Source organism: Physella acuta, unplaced genomic scaffold, assembly GCF_028476545.2.
Source record: "Physella acuta isolate Inbredline_101_S28 unplaced genomic scaffold, ASM2847654v3 ptg000115l, whole genome shotgun sequence".
Classification (NCBI taxonomy): Eukaryota; Metazoa; Mollusca; class Gastropoda; family Physidae; genus Physella; species Physella acuta.
Window position 1 is genome coordinate 575283 of NW_026731635.1, and position 16018 is coordinate 591300.

Consider the following 16018-nt stretch of genomic DNA (forward strand, 5'->3'; position numbering starts at 1 on the left):
CGAGGGGGGGCGGGGGGTGCGGACCGCACCGGGTGACACCATTTAGGGGGGTGACACCAAGGCAAAAAATAGCAAAAAATATAGAGAAAAACTCGAGGGGGGGTGCAAATCGAAAGTTTGAGGGGGGGGTGCAAATCGAAAACTTGAGGGGGGGGGGGTGCAAATCGAAAGTTTGAGGGGGGGGGTGCAAATCGAAAATTTGAAAGTTTGTCCCTGGGAAGGGTCTCTATGCCTCTGGGGGGGGGGGGGGTGACACCATTAAGTGCCGCACCGGGTGACACCCGACCTCGCTACGCCACTGCTAGATAGTAAAATATAATCTAGAAATCTAAATTTAGATCTTTCCGGCATCGTACGATATGTCTATGTCATGTCGATCTACTTGTACATTAATGTATTCTTCATATTTCAATAAACCCAATGATCGATCTGAATTTCAGACAATCCATGTCAGTAACTTCACAAAGTGACGAATACTGAGTCGAAATGTCCATTATACTTGTAATTTTGTTCTTAATTTGTAAAGTTGCTAAAACTATGCGTCTTTATTAATAGAGGAGAACGGCCAGAAATGGGATAACAAAGAAGTGGGACAACCCATTTCTGTTAGGCCTGCTTCTAATCAGTGATTAAATCACTCTTCATTTTTTTTTCAACAGAGAGCTCTTATACTTTTGCTTCCGGGTCAAGTTTCGACAACAAACGTGAAGTGTTCCTAATAATTTTCTATTTTCTACCTGTCGTAATTTACAGAAATGTCAGAAAGAAAAGTTTTAAACGTAAGTAGCGATTTATAGTAGGAACTACAATTCTTACTTACTGTAGAATTGTAGAATGTTTATCTTTAATTCTCAGAGTTACTAGATCTAGATTCTGTCACTGATGTGGTAATCTAAATTTTCTAAATCTATCGTTTTGGGTACGTACTAGACTAAAATCGCCCGCGACTTGTAATGTGAAAAACAGGTGACTCCTTAAATTTTAATAATTATTTCACATGTTGAGGAGGATTTATGTTTTTTAAAATACAAACATGTTACCTTGTTTCATTTATGTACCTGTTTTTAAACAATTGAATTAAAACTTTTCTGTTATAAATGAAGACTAGCGATGTTTCCAACAGATGCAACCATGCTCATTTACTATAGCACCCATCTTGTTTAAGTTTTATTTTTATAAGCTTATAACGCAAGATTCAGGGGAAGCCACTCTATTTTACAAATGGCTGCTGTTTATATAGCAAATCTTGCTCTCAGACACTGCTGTTTAAAGTTAATTTCTGGCCTATATCGATATATTTAGCCATTGATTTAGGTTTATTATTCATTTATCTATAATATTTGACAAAAACATATGACAATACACTTCTACGTTTTCGTACATAAATAGCCGCGGGCGGTTTTACGTACCCAAAACGATAGATTACCCAATAATTAATAATTAGTAGTAGGCCTGGCTATTATTACTATTAGATTAGGCAAGTACTTAGTACTTAGATTCTAGTACTAATAACTTACTAATAAGTTAGTAAGTTAGTAGACCTACTACTTTACTAGTGAAGTGGGAGACTACTAATAAACTAATATATAAATATAAATAAAACTAACTAAACTTTATTGAACTAACTTCTTAAACTAAGGCCTTGGCCTAATCTAATCAAATTAAAATTAAATCAAAACAGGACTATTCAGATTAAATTGAGGGATCAAGCTGCTCTGACCACTTTGTTACAGACTTTCTTCTTTGAAGCCCACTATAACTCATCCTGTGTTATTTTTTATACCCACTAACAATGCTAACCTTTTGTCCTTTTAACAGAAATACTATCCTCCGGAGTTTGATCCATCAAAGATACCCAAGCTTAAGCAGCCAAAGAATAGGACTTTTAGCATCCGAATCATGGCGCCTTTTAATATGAGGTACAAGGTATTCAAATGGAAATTTCAAAATGAATTTTTTAGTAACTTACTTTACTGTTTGAATGTGCTATTGCTAAAGGAATTCATGAATCAGAATATTTAATGGACAATGTATTTTTTTCTACTTTAGGTGTAATACTTGTGGTGAGTACATTTACAAAGGCAAGAAATTCAATTCAAGAAAAGAAAACGTTGATGATGAAGATTATCTTGGTTTGCGAATATTCAGGTTTTACATCAAATGTCCAAGATGTGTGGCTGAAATTGCATTTAAAGTGAGCAGAGCTATTTTATAAAATTTAAAGATTAGATCATTTTTAAATTTGTTATTAGTTGTTTTTATCTTAGCAAAGAACATTGAATATGAAAAAAATAATATTTTTCAAAGTTTTACATTTTTTTATCTAATTAAAAAAAAAACAACCTTTCATTCATTTATAATGATTACTGTTTATTAGACAGACCTGGCTAACACAGATTATGCTCTGGAAGCTGGGGCAACTAGACTTTTCGAAGCTGAAAAGATGGCACACCAAATGGCAGAGAAAGAAAGAAAAGAAAAAGAGGAAGATGAACTAAATCCAATGAAAGTAAGACTTGCCCTGGTCACCAATCCTTACATTAGATTACCATTTTTAGAGCAGGGATTTTTTTCAATATCTGTGTTTACTTTACAAGAATCTTACTGTTACATACGTTTGAAATGTTTCTATACAACTAAACTTAATTCTTTAATATTATAATCCCCCTGATGTATATTGAAAATAAATATTCTGTGTATTGTTTTATAATAAGAGTTGAGCGTGATTTAGAAGATAAGTCCTGGTTCACCTTGATCGATGATATTTAGGAAATGACAGAAACCTTCACTGGAGTGTACTCAACAAGCTCCCAATGCATGTTGTTTTTTAATGAATGATTGACAAACAACCAGATAGACATTAGTTTCTGTTCGACAATTCCTGCCACCACTGGCAGTGGCACTAGTCCCCGTCTCTCATTTAGCAGTCTATGCCCCCTCCCCCTCCCCATTATAAAACAGCTTGCCCGTGTATACACCAAGTTCTGCTCTGTCTGCAGGTGTTGGAGAACCGCACCAAGGCCAGCCGGAATGAGATGGAACAGATAGATCAGCTGGAGGAGCTGCGGGAAATGAATGCTAGACATGCCCGTGTGGACCATGAGAATATGCTCCAGCAGCATATGGCTTATGAGGAGCAACTGCTAAAGCTGCAAGAACAAGAAGAAGATAAGCTTGTTCAGTAAGTGACCCTAACTACCTAGATGTTTGCCTTACTGATTTTTCTTAACCTTATATATGCCTATACTAATTCTTCTTGAACTTCATTTACTGAGCTTTGTTTTTATCATTAACTGTGCTTAAACTTGTTATTTTTATATTAGTTTATTCTCTGTTATACAGCTGGTATATTTTGTTTTCAATTTATGTAATTCATTTTCTACATCAGTAAAAGTGAATAGCTTAATATATTTTGTGTAGAAAATGTTACAGTATTGTGTATTTGATATTCTAATAACTTTATAAACCTGCAACCAGTTTTTTTAATTATTTTTGTATGACAGAGAAATACTCAGAAAAGGTAGCTCAAGCAAAATAGTGAAAAGAATTGATGAAGATGACAGTGATGAAGAAAGAAATTTACTGGCCAAGAAAGCAAGACAGGAACAGATTGTTTCAGCCAAGCCAACAGACCTTCTAGCTGTAAGCTATATTTTAAAAAGTTGTTTAGTTTAGCTTTAAGCTATATGTACTATTTTGTTAGTTTAGCTGTATCATGTTGAGTAGTTAAGACTTATAAATGTAGTGAAGTTTCATTTTTTTCATAACCTCTTATATTTTCTCTCATAACTTATTTACTGTTGTTGTTCCTTCCAGGCTGAAATCAAGCAAGAGGATAAGAAGAAACCAGCATGGGAGCGAAGTGTTGGCTCTTTTTCCAGCAAGTCATCACTCTCTGGCTTGGTGAAGAGGAAGTCTGCTGTCAAGACAGAAACATGTGGATCAGCTTCATCATCAACAGATACCACCACTACCCCTATAAATGCGGATTTATCCCTGCCTGATACCAAGCCTGATCAAGTGGTCAGTACAGAGCAACATTGTGAAGTTAAGCCTAGTGTAAGCTTAGGTCTAGGCCTGCTGGGAGAGTACTCTGATTCTAGTAGTGGGGATGATGTACGATAACTGCAATTAATTCTTTTACCTGATGTACCTAAATGCAAGCCTTTAGAATTTTATTACTGTTGTCTTGATGAGGGCAGTATTTGAAATGCCATGTAATCACCGATGTAGTATTAATCAAGGTGGTGAATATTTTACTGTCTGTGACAACAGGACATCCATCACTAATGGTTCTAGTTTTAAGTTATGAACTTCAATTTTAATTCAGAAACAATACACTTGAAGAAATAAAGGCTGGTTAATTAATTTAGAAAAAAAAAGTTGAAGCAACATTAAATTCTCAACAAATTAAGTTCCATGAATAAATTTAGGCATGCCATTTTTAACGTATAAGTGAATTTTAGACCAATCTGCTTTTCAATTAGCAGTAGCTATCATCTTGTTTAAAGATGGATGTGTTTAATTTTATCTGGTTTTAAACTAGTTTTTTAAATAAACCACCAGGATGCTGCCTTGTACAATGCAGCATATAAAACTGAAATGTATCTAGGAATATTGCTACATAAGCTTTTATCAGTCATGTTTATTTGTAAATGGTTTTTGTGAACTCTTCTTCCAATATTTTATTTGTAACTTCTTTTAATGTCTTTTAATGACAGAATGTATTGTATATTTTAGTAAATGAACACACACTTTAAGATTTGGTTTTTATTTGTATCTTATTTTACATTGACAATACAATCAATATGAATGGCTCATTGGTTAAAATAAAAACATTTAAATTTCACTCTACTGTAAACTGACATCTGCCACAATTTCAACACCATACAATCTATTTATAGCATTTAGGTGGCAAGGTAGAGCTAAAAAAAATCATTGTAAGCAAGCAGATTAGTTTGGTGCCTTACCAGCTAATAGTTTAGCATGTCTAAAACTGTATTGAACCAGCTATATTTTCTATATAATTAGTTTCTAATGCAGGATAATTAAAATTGGTGAATTTTTAAATTGTAAATAAATGTATTTATTGTTACACATTGTTTTATATTTTCAAGTTACATTTGGGGAAAAAAAATTACATAAAAAAGCAATCTAAAGCATGTTTTTAACAAATGGTCTCAACATAAGTGAAACATGAAATGCTGTGTGAATCCTGAGCTAATGCTGCCTGGCAGAAATAAACTACACAGCTCTGCTGACAACAACCTATGATATCCTTAACACAGCAACAAGTTAAGTTCTGGTTTTCAAAATACAATTATTCTTGAATCAGTAATCAAAATATAATTATTATTTCCTGTAATAAGTAATTTCTAAGCAGACACAGATAATGTTAAGTGCCATTTCTTTCTCAAGCTGGTAAACTAGTGAACAGTTTAAGATAGAATCAGTTTTGAAAGTTTTGTTTGGAGTATTTTCTTACTGATATAACAATGGTTTCACTTAAATTATCATCCGCTGAGATTTTCAGCTCAATTGTGAAATTAAAAACAATTCTGAAGCTAAAAAAGTAACTTGATAATTATCTCTGCAATCTTTAACATTAAGAGCAGTAGGTTGTTAACTAAAGATAGTAACTTCAAATGCCTCATGACTTGCAACTCACAAAAAATTTGTTTACTTATGTACAAATAAAGAATTTTGAAATATTTTTATGTGAAAAACAACAAGAAATTTAAATTGCCAATCATCCAGAATCTAATGAGTAACCAAAAGTAAACCTGAAAGCAATCGCTCAACCAAGCAGAGCACAATAAGTTAAAACCTCCATTCAAATATACAGAAAATAGATCACTTTGGACTGTTAAGTTTAAAATAAAAATGGAATATGATGAGAAAACGAATCACCCAGTTGAAACAAATGAAAGAAAAACACGCAAAAATAAATTACTCTTTCATTATCAGCCATTCAAATGTACATGCCACTTAGACCAAAATCAACAGCCGATAAAAAATGAGCAAGAAATAAAACACTTGAGATTTTGCAGGGTATGAGTCAGGTAAAAAAAATGTACAACTCTCCTTTAATGGTAGTAAACAATGTCACATTTTCCACATGCAGTTCTTATACGCCAGTCATATCCATTACTGAAAGGGTCTTGTTATATAGTTGAAGGAACATGCAGCCATTCATCAAACTAACATGTACATGGATCTCTAGAGTCAGCTCACAACCTGAACGTGGGCTTCTCAACACAACCGGCCTGTACGCCAACCAATTAGCAACTACTTGAACCAAACATTAAAAACTCAACAGCTTGTAATGAATTAATTTAAAAAAACATACTAGTCAAGGTAAGGCAGAGTAAACAGATGATTATTTCATTTTCTGTGGAATAGGTTATTCTACGCATAAAAATACATTTATTATCAATGAATTTACCGCTTATGTACCAGCAGAGTGAGTTATATTTTTAGCAATCAATTAAGTAGTCACAAAATGATCCTAAAAAGTTTAGATATATCCCATTGATAACAAAATGACAAATACGCTAACTGGTTTGTTAGATTTAAATTAACCAGCGCCAACACAATTGACCATGTGGTGTACTAGGCAGTGTAACCATGACTATTTGGATTGACCATTTTGAATGTTTGATGCTAAATGGAGAATACTGCAGTAAACAGGAATTGCATCTTTCTAAGGTATTTAAACAACACACTCCTTGTTCACAAGCTGCAGGATCTTCTAGGGCAGACATGAGTGGGTTAAACTCCCTGTACATCCAAAAACTCTTTCAGTAACGTCTGTCTCCGCTTTTCAGCAACATCCATCTGGTTTTCTAAAACCTGGGGAGAGGAAAATTTAGGGATGAAAATTTCCTCTACTACACACTATTGTCATACGTCGAGTCCACCCAGCTCTGATGGGTACCTGCCCTAAGTTAGGGAAATGAACTCAAATGATCCATTTAAGTTGGATGTCAAACACAATTTCTGGATCTTAAAGATGTAGTGAAATAACAACAAGATGTATAATTAAAATCTTTGAATCTAAATGATGTAGTGAAATAACAAGATGTATAATTAAAAATCTTTTAATCTAAAAGATGTAGTGAAATAACAACAAGATGTATATTTAAAAAACTGAATCTATAAGATGTAGTGAAATAAAGATAGTGTTTACCCCTCTGTCTGTAATCTCTGCCCTTTCAACTTTCCAGGATAGATTTTCTACTTCAGCTTCTAACTGTGCCTGCTGGTACTCAAACTGAAATTTTAGGGGGAATGTGTTAGTTTACAGCTGTGCTTTTCATCTTAAAACTCATACTTGAGATTTTAAGGGAACTGTATGTCAACTTAGCATCATAACTCACTGAAGGAAAGGTGCAAAACTACAAAATACACCTTTAATCCTAAGGAAAGGGGCACAAATCTAGAAAAAAACTTGTCTACTCATCACTTCATTGATTATTAAATTTAAATGAAACATTTGATCATTTTAATTATTTATTATAAATTTTGCAAATCCTAATTATCAATAAGTCCAGTGAAAATTTTGATAAGAATTAAAAAAAAAAATGATACAACTAACCAAATTAAGATTTGATGGCTTAATGCAAACCACAGAAAGGAAATTTGCTTCAAATTTTTTCCAGTATTTTAATTGAAGTAAGAAAAAAAGTTTTATAGCTCACAAGGCTTCAAGTAAAATAAATGGTTGAAGCTTAAAGGACTCAGGACTGCTGAAACATTATGATACTAAGTGTTTACAACAAAAATATACCAAAAGTACATTGGTACTTACCAGGATTTTTCTTGGGCCTTTCTCCATGTAATAGGCATAAGGGTATGTGTACTGGAGGGTGTATCGGCACTGTGGAGGAGAATTTATATTGATTTAAATATCTATTAAAGCAATTTTTTGTAAGATAATTTCTGACAAACTTTTTTACAAGTTCAGCTCTTCATAAGAAAAACTTAATTTAAAAAAAACCTGCTGAATTTTATAAGAATAGCCATTTACGGTCCTATGTGCCTGAGATTTTCTTATGATTTACTATTTAATGCAGCAGACAATGTGTAATGCGTTTATTTACACACAGTAATTATGAAAGTTTTATTAGCATTTTTTCTTTCTCTTCTGTCACTAGCAGTTAAATTTCTACAATGTTTTAAAAATTTAAATCTAATTAAAATGCCTTTCCTTGTTAATAGGGCTTTGTTTATAATTAACTTACATAGTGTTATAAAAAAAGATAGTTTCAGTGACTAAATTAAATTGTTTTTTCTTTTAGCTTTTAAAATGACAGGAAAAAAGTATGTTGTTTTATACATTTTTCTATGTTTTATAGTAGTTAAATATATTATTTATAAATTATCAGACTCAAACATAATAAACTAAGTAACTAAGACTAATTTCCTGTAAAAAAAAATTATTTTTTCAATGTACATGAATATTTTTAAATACTTTTGAAGTGTAATAATTTTAATAAAAACATATTTTTGCCCAGACAGTGAGTAAGTAAATGGTTAATTTGCTCAACATTCTGACAGTGAGTAACCGGTTCATTTATACAACCTTTTTGAGAAGTCCAGCAGCGCGCAGCAGATACTGCCAATCAATCCAAGTTCCCTGGTTGTTCATCACCTTCTCATGAGTGCGGGCTGTGATTTTGGCTGTTGTTGTTTCTTCTAACTGTAAACTTTTGGCATGGTTCTCCCACTGTGTACAAGTAACAGACACATTAGATCATAACATTCAATGTAAGTGTAACATTCTCTTTAAAAGGTCCTCTTTGATTTGATTATTTATATAACCATGACTGACTAGTCTAAATGCTTCTTTAATGCTAATTAAACCACCACTAATAGCTAAAATGCTTCTTTGATTTATGGGTGATTTTTAAATACATCATTTAAAATATTTTTGAGACAATTAAAATAGGTTGGTATTCCGGTACAGGAAATTACAGAGAAAATTTATTTCAGATCTACTTAAAATTTCATTTAAATTGTATAAAAAACTATAAGCTTTTTGGAGTAGGTTTTTACAGGTAATCAACTTAAGCCTGCAACAACCTTAAAAGCTAATAAAATCACAGCCAATGTTTAAGTTGGTTCACTCCTAATTAGGAAGGAGTATAGCCCAATGATTTTATGAAGCAACTAAAAGACTGAGAGATTTGTTGACAAACTCACCCTCTCATAGTAGAAGAGATATTTCTTTAAGGCTTCCCTCGCTTGGACATGCACTGATTCGTTGGCTATGTTTGGGTTTTCTTTGTAACGACTGCATTCATAATATTCACTCCCATGGGTTTTCCAGTCTGAAAGTAAGTGCCTTGAGTTGAGTAGCACATTTTGGTTACAGCATTAACATTCTAATTTTTAAAGAAGTGAGTACAAAAACATGCTTCTTCCAATATAGAAAAAAACTAAACTCTTGTCGTTTCAAATGTATCGCATTTAATGTAATAACAATCTCACCATTTCTCTACCAGCGATATATTTAAAGTGGTATTTGAATTTCTATAACAGACAAAACATTAACTATGTTTTCAAAACTGTCTTTCATTCTATAGCAGACCTGTTAGCAATGCAAATAAAACTCAACTTACCACCTAAGCACATCCAACAGAAATCATGCTTGCATTCAGGACATTGCTAAATGACAAGAATACAATAGTTATAAACATTTTGTTTAGTATTGATGCATTGTATAAAAATTTAATTTAAGGGAAACAACCAATGCAATTTCAACTCTACAAAGTGCAGACATTGTGTAGTAGCCCTTAGTTCTTTCATTTACATTTAGTACCTTGAACATAAAATTAAACCTCTGAATTCTGCTGTTAGAAATATTAACCACAACTAACTTACCATATGGTTGCAGCCTCCATTTTTCTCTATACACACATGGCACTTGGGGCACTAAAAATAGAAAAGTCAGTGTTCACACAATAAGACATTACACAATAAACAAGCTTCCTTGAAACAAAGGTGATCACTTCATAATTGTGGATGGAAATATGAATATACATAAAAGTATGCCTTATCAATAAACAAAAGAAGTCAGATATCCAAAAAAAGTAATATAAATAAACTTAGGGTAAACAATTGTTTAATATGAATTTTTAAGAAAAAAAAATATTTTATTGGTTTCACTGTGTAGGACGCCCCCAAGTTCACCCAGCTCTGATGGGTACCTGACTTAGGGAATGTAAAGGGAGCTCATAATGTTGAACACATTACCCCTTCAAGGTCAATGAAACAGGTGAATTCTATTTCATCTGCCACTTTGCTGTACAAATTTGGTATTGATAATTGAAAAATGTTTCTGATTTTTCAAAGTTGACTTACGTCTTTAGTGTGGGCACTGATGTAATTAGCTGTCTCAGAGTCATCTTCACATTTGGTAAGCCACCGCTTGATTACATCACATTCAGTTGGTGCATGGTAGGCTATGCCACACTTGAAGCTGCATTAAAAAAAAAGATTTTATCCTACTTAGTCCTTACGGACCTAGCATTCTATATTAAAGAAAATAAAATTATGGGCTAAAACCTATATTCTATTTCACATAGACCATAATTAAGTGTAGTATTCCAACCAGCAAAATCTTTTCTTCTAGGGATCAGATAAGTAAACCAGGTATCTGTAAGGTAACTACTGGAAGAAGTCAGGTAAGGTAACAGGATTTCATGAGCCTGTCAGGGAAACAGGTCTGAACCAGGGAAACAGGTCTGAGCTAGGGAAGGTCCAGGTTAACTCCATCTGTCCGGACTAACATTTAGCTCTCTTCTGCTAGCCTGAGCTTATCACATGATAAACACTAATTAAGGCTTTTAAGCTAAAATTTTTATTTATGTACTTTGTTATATATTTTTTACACTAGCATTTAAAAACCGATCACTGGCATCAGGATGTCAAAGAACTGTTTAGCCTAGTTACCAAAATGCAGCCTTGCATGACTGACATTCCACTTTCTTTGCTTTAGGTTCTTTAGCCTTGATGATTACTGAGCAGTCTATACCTGGGCAAAATCTGAGGTTGGGATGGGACTGTAAAAAATATATTTGATCAGACATTTCATCATCAGATTCGTTAATAAATGCTATATTTATATGCTATTAATGTGGGTAAAACTTTTTATAATTTAAGTAATGAATTTATAAAATTCTGATTGGTTTCTAACCTTAATGAGGTCGTTAAAAGAAAATTTGGAATACTTGTCTCTGAGTTTGGGCTGAGTTAGAATTTCACAAACAAAATCTTCTGTTACCAGAACCAGGCATTCTTTTGCCATGCATTCAATACCTGGAAGAAACTTGAAAGTTAGAATAGAAAATATTTTTACACAACTTCATACCCACCATTCATACCTTTTGCCATGCATTCAATACCTGGAAGAAACTTGAAAGTTAGAATAGAAAATATTTTTACACAACTTCATACCCACCATTCATACCTTTAGCCATGCATTCAATACCTGGAAGAAACTTGAAAGTTAGAATAGAAAATATTTTTACACAACTTCATACCCACCATTCATACCTTTTGCCATGCATTCAATACCTGGAAGAAACTTGAAAGTTAGAATAGAAAATATTTTTACACAACTTCATACCCACCATTCATACCTTTTGCCATGCATTCAATACCTGGAAGAAACTTGAAAGTTAGAATAGAAAATATTTTTACACAACTTCATACCCACCATTCATACCTTTTGCCATGCATTCAATACCTGGAAGAAACTTGAAAGTTAGAATAGAAAATATTTTTACACAACTTCATACCCACCATTCATACCTTTTGCCATGCATTCAATACCTGGAAGAAACTTGAAAGTTAGAATAGAAAATATTTTTACACAACTTCATACCCACCATTCATACCTTTATGCCATGGTAACACACAATTTTAACATAGTTTACTACCACCATTCATATATTTAAGTAATTGTAAGACACAATACATTTTAACACGGTTTACTACTGATCAGTTCAAGAAATTACTGTTACTAACATTTTAAAATTTTTAAGTCCCCTAATTTTAAAAATATCTGGCACAGCATATAATGCACAACACATTTTAACTACTATCATCAAGAACATCTTTCACCAACTGACAAGCACAGCCCATCCTATGAATCATACCAGTAGTAATGCCATCTTGAATTTGTATTTGAAAATGCATATCCCAGCAGTCTCTACAAAAACTATGACCACAAGCAACTCGGAAAAATCTGTCCCGGGGGTATTCTATACAGCAGACAGAACACATGGGGCGCTGGCCAATCAAATTGTCCTGTAATACACATAAAAACAAGGGTGAAAATTTGTGGCAACGCTAAAAATTAAAGTAATTAAAAATGTAATTATTCAAGACAACATCAGCTTACATGCTTTCTTCTACTGGCAAGGTGGCTTTCAATTAAATATTCTGTTGGATTGCGTTGATAGCTGCAATAGAGTAATTGTTACCCACCTTTGAAAAATACCCATTTTTGTGAAACAGTAATACAGCACGAATATGTGAAATACAATAATAAGAACATGTAGATTAAGATTCTAGTTTTGGAAACCATACCAAGACTTGTATTAATTTAAAAAAACTGCCTTAAAAATATTAAATAAAAATCTATTGTAAATGTAAGCACCATAAATAACTCACTTGTCAATAATTTCTTCTTTACTCCAATTGTGTCGTAGTAATAGCATTTTGGCCATTGAAGGATTAACCTAAATATAAAAACATGATTACTATAAAAATATTTAGTTTACATGTTTTAACCAACTAATTAGAACAGTACAAAAGTTAAAGGTATAAACAAAGCATTGGACTTATGAAAATGGAAACTACTTCAGTTAAAAAATTTGAAGACAAAATTTTGATCTTTATTCAATCTTAAGTCGTTTAGTCTTACAATTATAAAGCACATTATAAAAAGGCTTATGTATCTTTATTGATAAAACAAAATATCAAAATGAATTCACTTTATTATATTTTGGGAGATGTTAATCACTTTAAAAAAATTCTTGCCAATGTCAGACTAACAGTTATATCCTTACTAACCTAAAGTGCTTTTAAATAAAATTTCAAACAAAAGATTTTGGTCTAGTAAGTTATTAACTTAAAACATGAAATACAGCAACACTAGGAAACATGTTAACTATTTTTGCTAGTTTTGATACTTGATAAGATAAGATGTAGTAGTGGGACAGAATGGTAAACAAACTAGAAAAAACTAACCTCCAGCCTTGTACACAAGGCTTCAATTTCTTCATTCAGCATTCTCTCTGCGTCAATCAGCTGAAGAGGTTCATATTCAAAATACTCAGGGTCATCCGTTTTACTTGGACAGTCCAGACCTAAATCATCTGATGTGTCGTCATAGTAGCTATGGTCAATATCTTCATCCATGTCTTCAGAGGAGTTGCCATCGCTTCCTATTGATGATGCCTCTGACATGTGACTTAACTGGCGATTTATATCGCCTGACATTCTGTTCTACTTATCACTTCAAACGGAAAACTAAAGCTGGGATAATCTGTGAAAATGGTTTAAATAGATAAGCTTATAAGGTATGGTACTTTTCTGCTCACCCTAGACAATCAATAACAGAAGAACAAGAAAAAAAAAAGAACGACAAAAATATTGACAAGACCCAATTATTGAACCAGCATAGCTTAAGATTTAAATGATAAAAACTTTAACACAATCCCATAAAAATAAATCACAGCTTTACTTAACTAAGGACAAACATAAGCCTTTAGATCACTGTTTAGTAATGTAAAAGCTTAAAAGGTAGGCCTACTTAAAGGACTACAAGAGAAAATCTATGAGATTTTATTAGACATGTTTAAAAATAGTCAATAAATGTTACAATTGGTAAACTTAGGTGCAGCATGGAATACCAGGTTTGGATGCATCAAGCCCCAGATTCAAAATTCACTCAAGGCCAAGGTTTTATATGAATTTTTACCATTTAGTATTTAGGCCTATGCCTACAATAATATTATATTCCTGTTTTGAAGTATTTTCAGCTGACTGTCCCCCAGTGTCCGTCCGCTTCGGTTTTTAATTTTATAGATCTAGAATCAAGTTAACTAGTTAGGCCTAGAATCTAGACTCTCTAGCTATAGCTACATTAGCTAGATTAGATCTAGAATCTAGTCTATCAGTATCAAATATCAATCATTTAGCTAGATTCTAAAACTAGAACAATAGGCCTAGGTCTAATAATAATATAATTAGTATTAGGGATTAGGCCTAATAATTGAATTGGATTCTAGTTTTAGACCTAGATTTTCATTTCTTAATCTAAATTCTCTAGAATCTAGCATAGATTTAGAATCTAGAACTTCTCAGGCCTAGGGCCTAGCTAGATCTAGAAGATAGGGCCTGATAGTGATTTTCTTTCTAGAGATCTGCTCTAGAATCTAGATCTAAGTTTTTATTGTTAATTATAAATCTAACGATCCCTTTATAAAATAATAGTCTACATATTATTTTTAAAAGTAACGCTAAGCTATTTAAAAATTGTTATAAAAGCGAAGTTTACTTCAGTGACCACACAACAGTTGTAGGCTATGAATAATCTCAACCAGGATATTTCTTGTTCATCAACAAAGACATTCGCCATCGCCGGATATGACGCAAGGATTTTCCTTTCCTAAAAATAATCTTCCCATTGCTGTTTTCCACGGATAATTATCAGTTATTGTTATTGTTGTTTTTATTTAAAAATAGATTTCGAGTTTTAATAAAAAATTTAAAATGATCTGTTGAATCTACTTTTGCAATAGATCCTAGAATCTGACATTCTTTCCCATTCTCGTGTTAACATAAATCTGTACCTTAACACCAGTTTTAGTTTTATAGATGCGTTTTCAGTTACTTAAGCCTCTGTATAAGTATCATCATTTAATAACATGATCCCATAAACGTTTTAGTTTAGCGTGGGTTCTTCTTTTGTTTATGAAAAGTGCAAGTTTATATCTTTTAATTTAATAGCTATAAATTGTGTCTATAGTAACGAATATAGAATCAACTTTAATCTAAACAAATAGTATATTATATGTTATATAGTTTAAATAGGCCCTAGCTAGCTATAGCTGTAAACAGTAATCATAATGCGCACTTGGCCGTGCACAGACAACAGTAGAACACAAACACATAAACACAACGCATTTTAATGTCATTAATGACACGCTTTAGAATACGTTCTAAAAGAAGAAAGTAAACGTTTTTCTTTAAATATACAGATCTAATTATGTAGGCTATCTTAGAAAAAATTAGAGGCGTACCGAAGGGGGGGGGGGTACATATGTCCCCAGGCGCCAACCCTAGGGGGCGCCAAAATGGGTTGGAAAAAAAAATTAAAAGCTCATTTTAGCTGCAGTTTTGCATTATAAATATAAAAAAATATATGTAGGGGGGGGCGCCAAATTCAAAGTTTGTCCCCGGGCGCTGGGAAGGGTCGCTACGCCTCTGTATTATAAAGATAATTATTCGTTTCCGTTCTTTTTCGTGCATAGATAGATTGGGTATTAAACAGTTTTTTATTTTAAAAATTTAAGTACTTTTAAAACCATAATAGAATAACACAAAAAATAAATGTGCACTAGATGAACTATGAAGGACTGTGTAGGCCTATGATACTGAGTGATAGCGCGAAAAACTAGAAGGATATACTTTTTATAGTAAACCATTTAATTTTTAAACATTATTTTTCCTTGGGGGGGGGGGGGCGGACACCCGTAAACGTATATATTTTCTATACACAATCTATTTTGTTCAGAGGAAGGAGGGGGGGGGGGGGTGCGAAGAGATACATGAAAGAAACACCGCCTCCATCCAACCGCCCCCCCCCCCCCCCACTTTCATACTTCACACACACACACACACACACACACAAATGTGGAGTATAGGCCTACACACAAGAGGAGGACTTTAAACAACTTTATTTTTAATTAACTGCACTTTCTGCTCGCCGCACTCTGCACTT

The 16018-nt window shown here is 33.0% G+C and overlaps 2 protein-coding genes across 2 annotated transcripts; one reads left to right on the forward strand and one right to left on the reverse strand.

Moving 5' to 3' along the window:
• Positions 1–654: 654 nt before the first annotated feature.
• LOC131934661 (splicing factor YJU2-like) lies at positions 655–4760 on the forward strand. The gene is made up of 7 exons (XM_059290739.1): positions 655–779; positions 1819–1919; positions 2050–2194; positions 2378–2509; positions 3000–3181; positions 3504–3642; positions 3817–4760. The coding sequence occupies exons 1-7, from the start codon at positions 756–758 to the stop codon at positions 4123–4125; spliced, it is 1032 nt and encodes a 343-aa protein (XP_059146722.1). The 5' UTR covers positions 655–755; the 3' UTR covers positions 4126–4760.
• On the reverse strand, positions 4756–14674 carry LOC131934660 (putative E3 ubiquitin-protein ligase ariadne-2). The gene is made up of 15 exons (XM_059290737.1): positions 14573–14674; positions 13261–13558; positions 12682–12749; positions 12410–12470; positions 12165–12315; positions 11201–11322; positions 10957–11066; positions 10366–10483; positions 9886–9936; positions 9624–9669; positions 9205–9332; positions 8585–8728; positions 7811–7879; positions 7190–7273; positions 4756–6852 (listed from the first exon to the last, which is right to left on the reverse strand). The coding sequence occupies exons 2-15, from the start codon at positions 13510–13512 to the stop codon at positions 6772–6774; spliced, it is 1485 nt and encodes a 494-aa protein (XP_059146720.1). The 5' UTR covers positions 13513–13558; positions 14573–14674; the 3' UTR covers positions 4756–6771.
• Between the last annotated feature and the right edge of the window lie 1344 nt (positions 14675–16018).

Excerpts from the sequence above, each read along its gene's own strand:
- LOC131934661 (XM_059290739.1), top strand. The coding sequence starts at position 756 with ATGTCAGAAAGAAAAGTTTTAAAC. Across the intron at positions 2,195-2,377 it reads TGGCTGAAATTGCATTTAAA|ACAGACCTGGCTAACACAGA; the intron begins GTGAGCAGAGCT and ends ACTGTTTATTAG. Across the intron at positions 2,510-2,999 it reads ATGAACTAAATCCAATGAAA|GTGTTGGAGAACCGCACCAA; the intron begins GTAAGACTTGCC and ends CTCTGTCTGCAG.
- LOC131934660 (XM_059290737.1), bottom strand. The coding sequence starts at position 13,512 with ATGTCAGGCGATATAAATCGCCAGTTAAGTCACATGTCAGAGGCATCA. Across the intron at positions 9,670-9,885 it reads ATGGAGGCTGCAACCATATG|CAATGTCCTGAATGCAAGCA; the intron begins GTAAGTTAGTTG and ends CTTGTCATTTAG. Across the intron at positions 7,274-7,810 it reads AAGGCCCAAGAAAAATCCTG|TTTGAGTACCAGCAGGCACA; the intron begins GTAAGTACCAAT and ends CTAAAATTTCAG.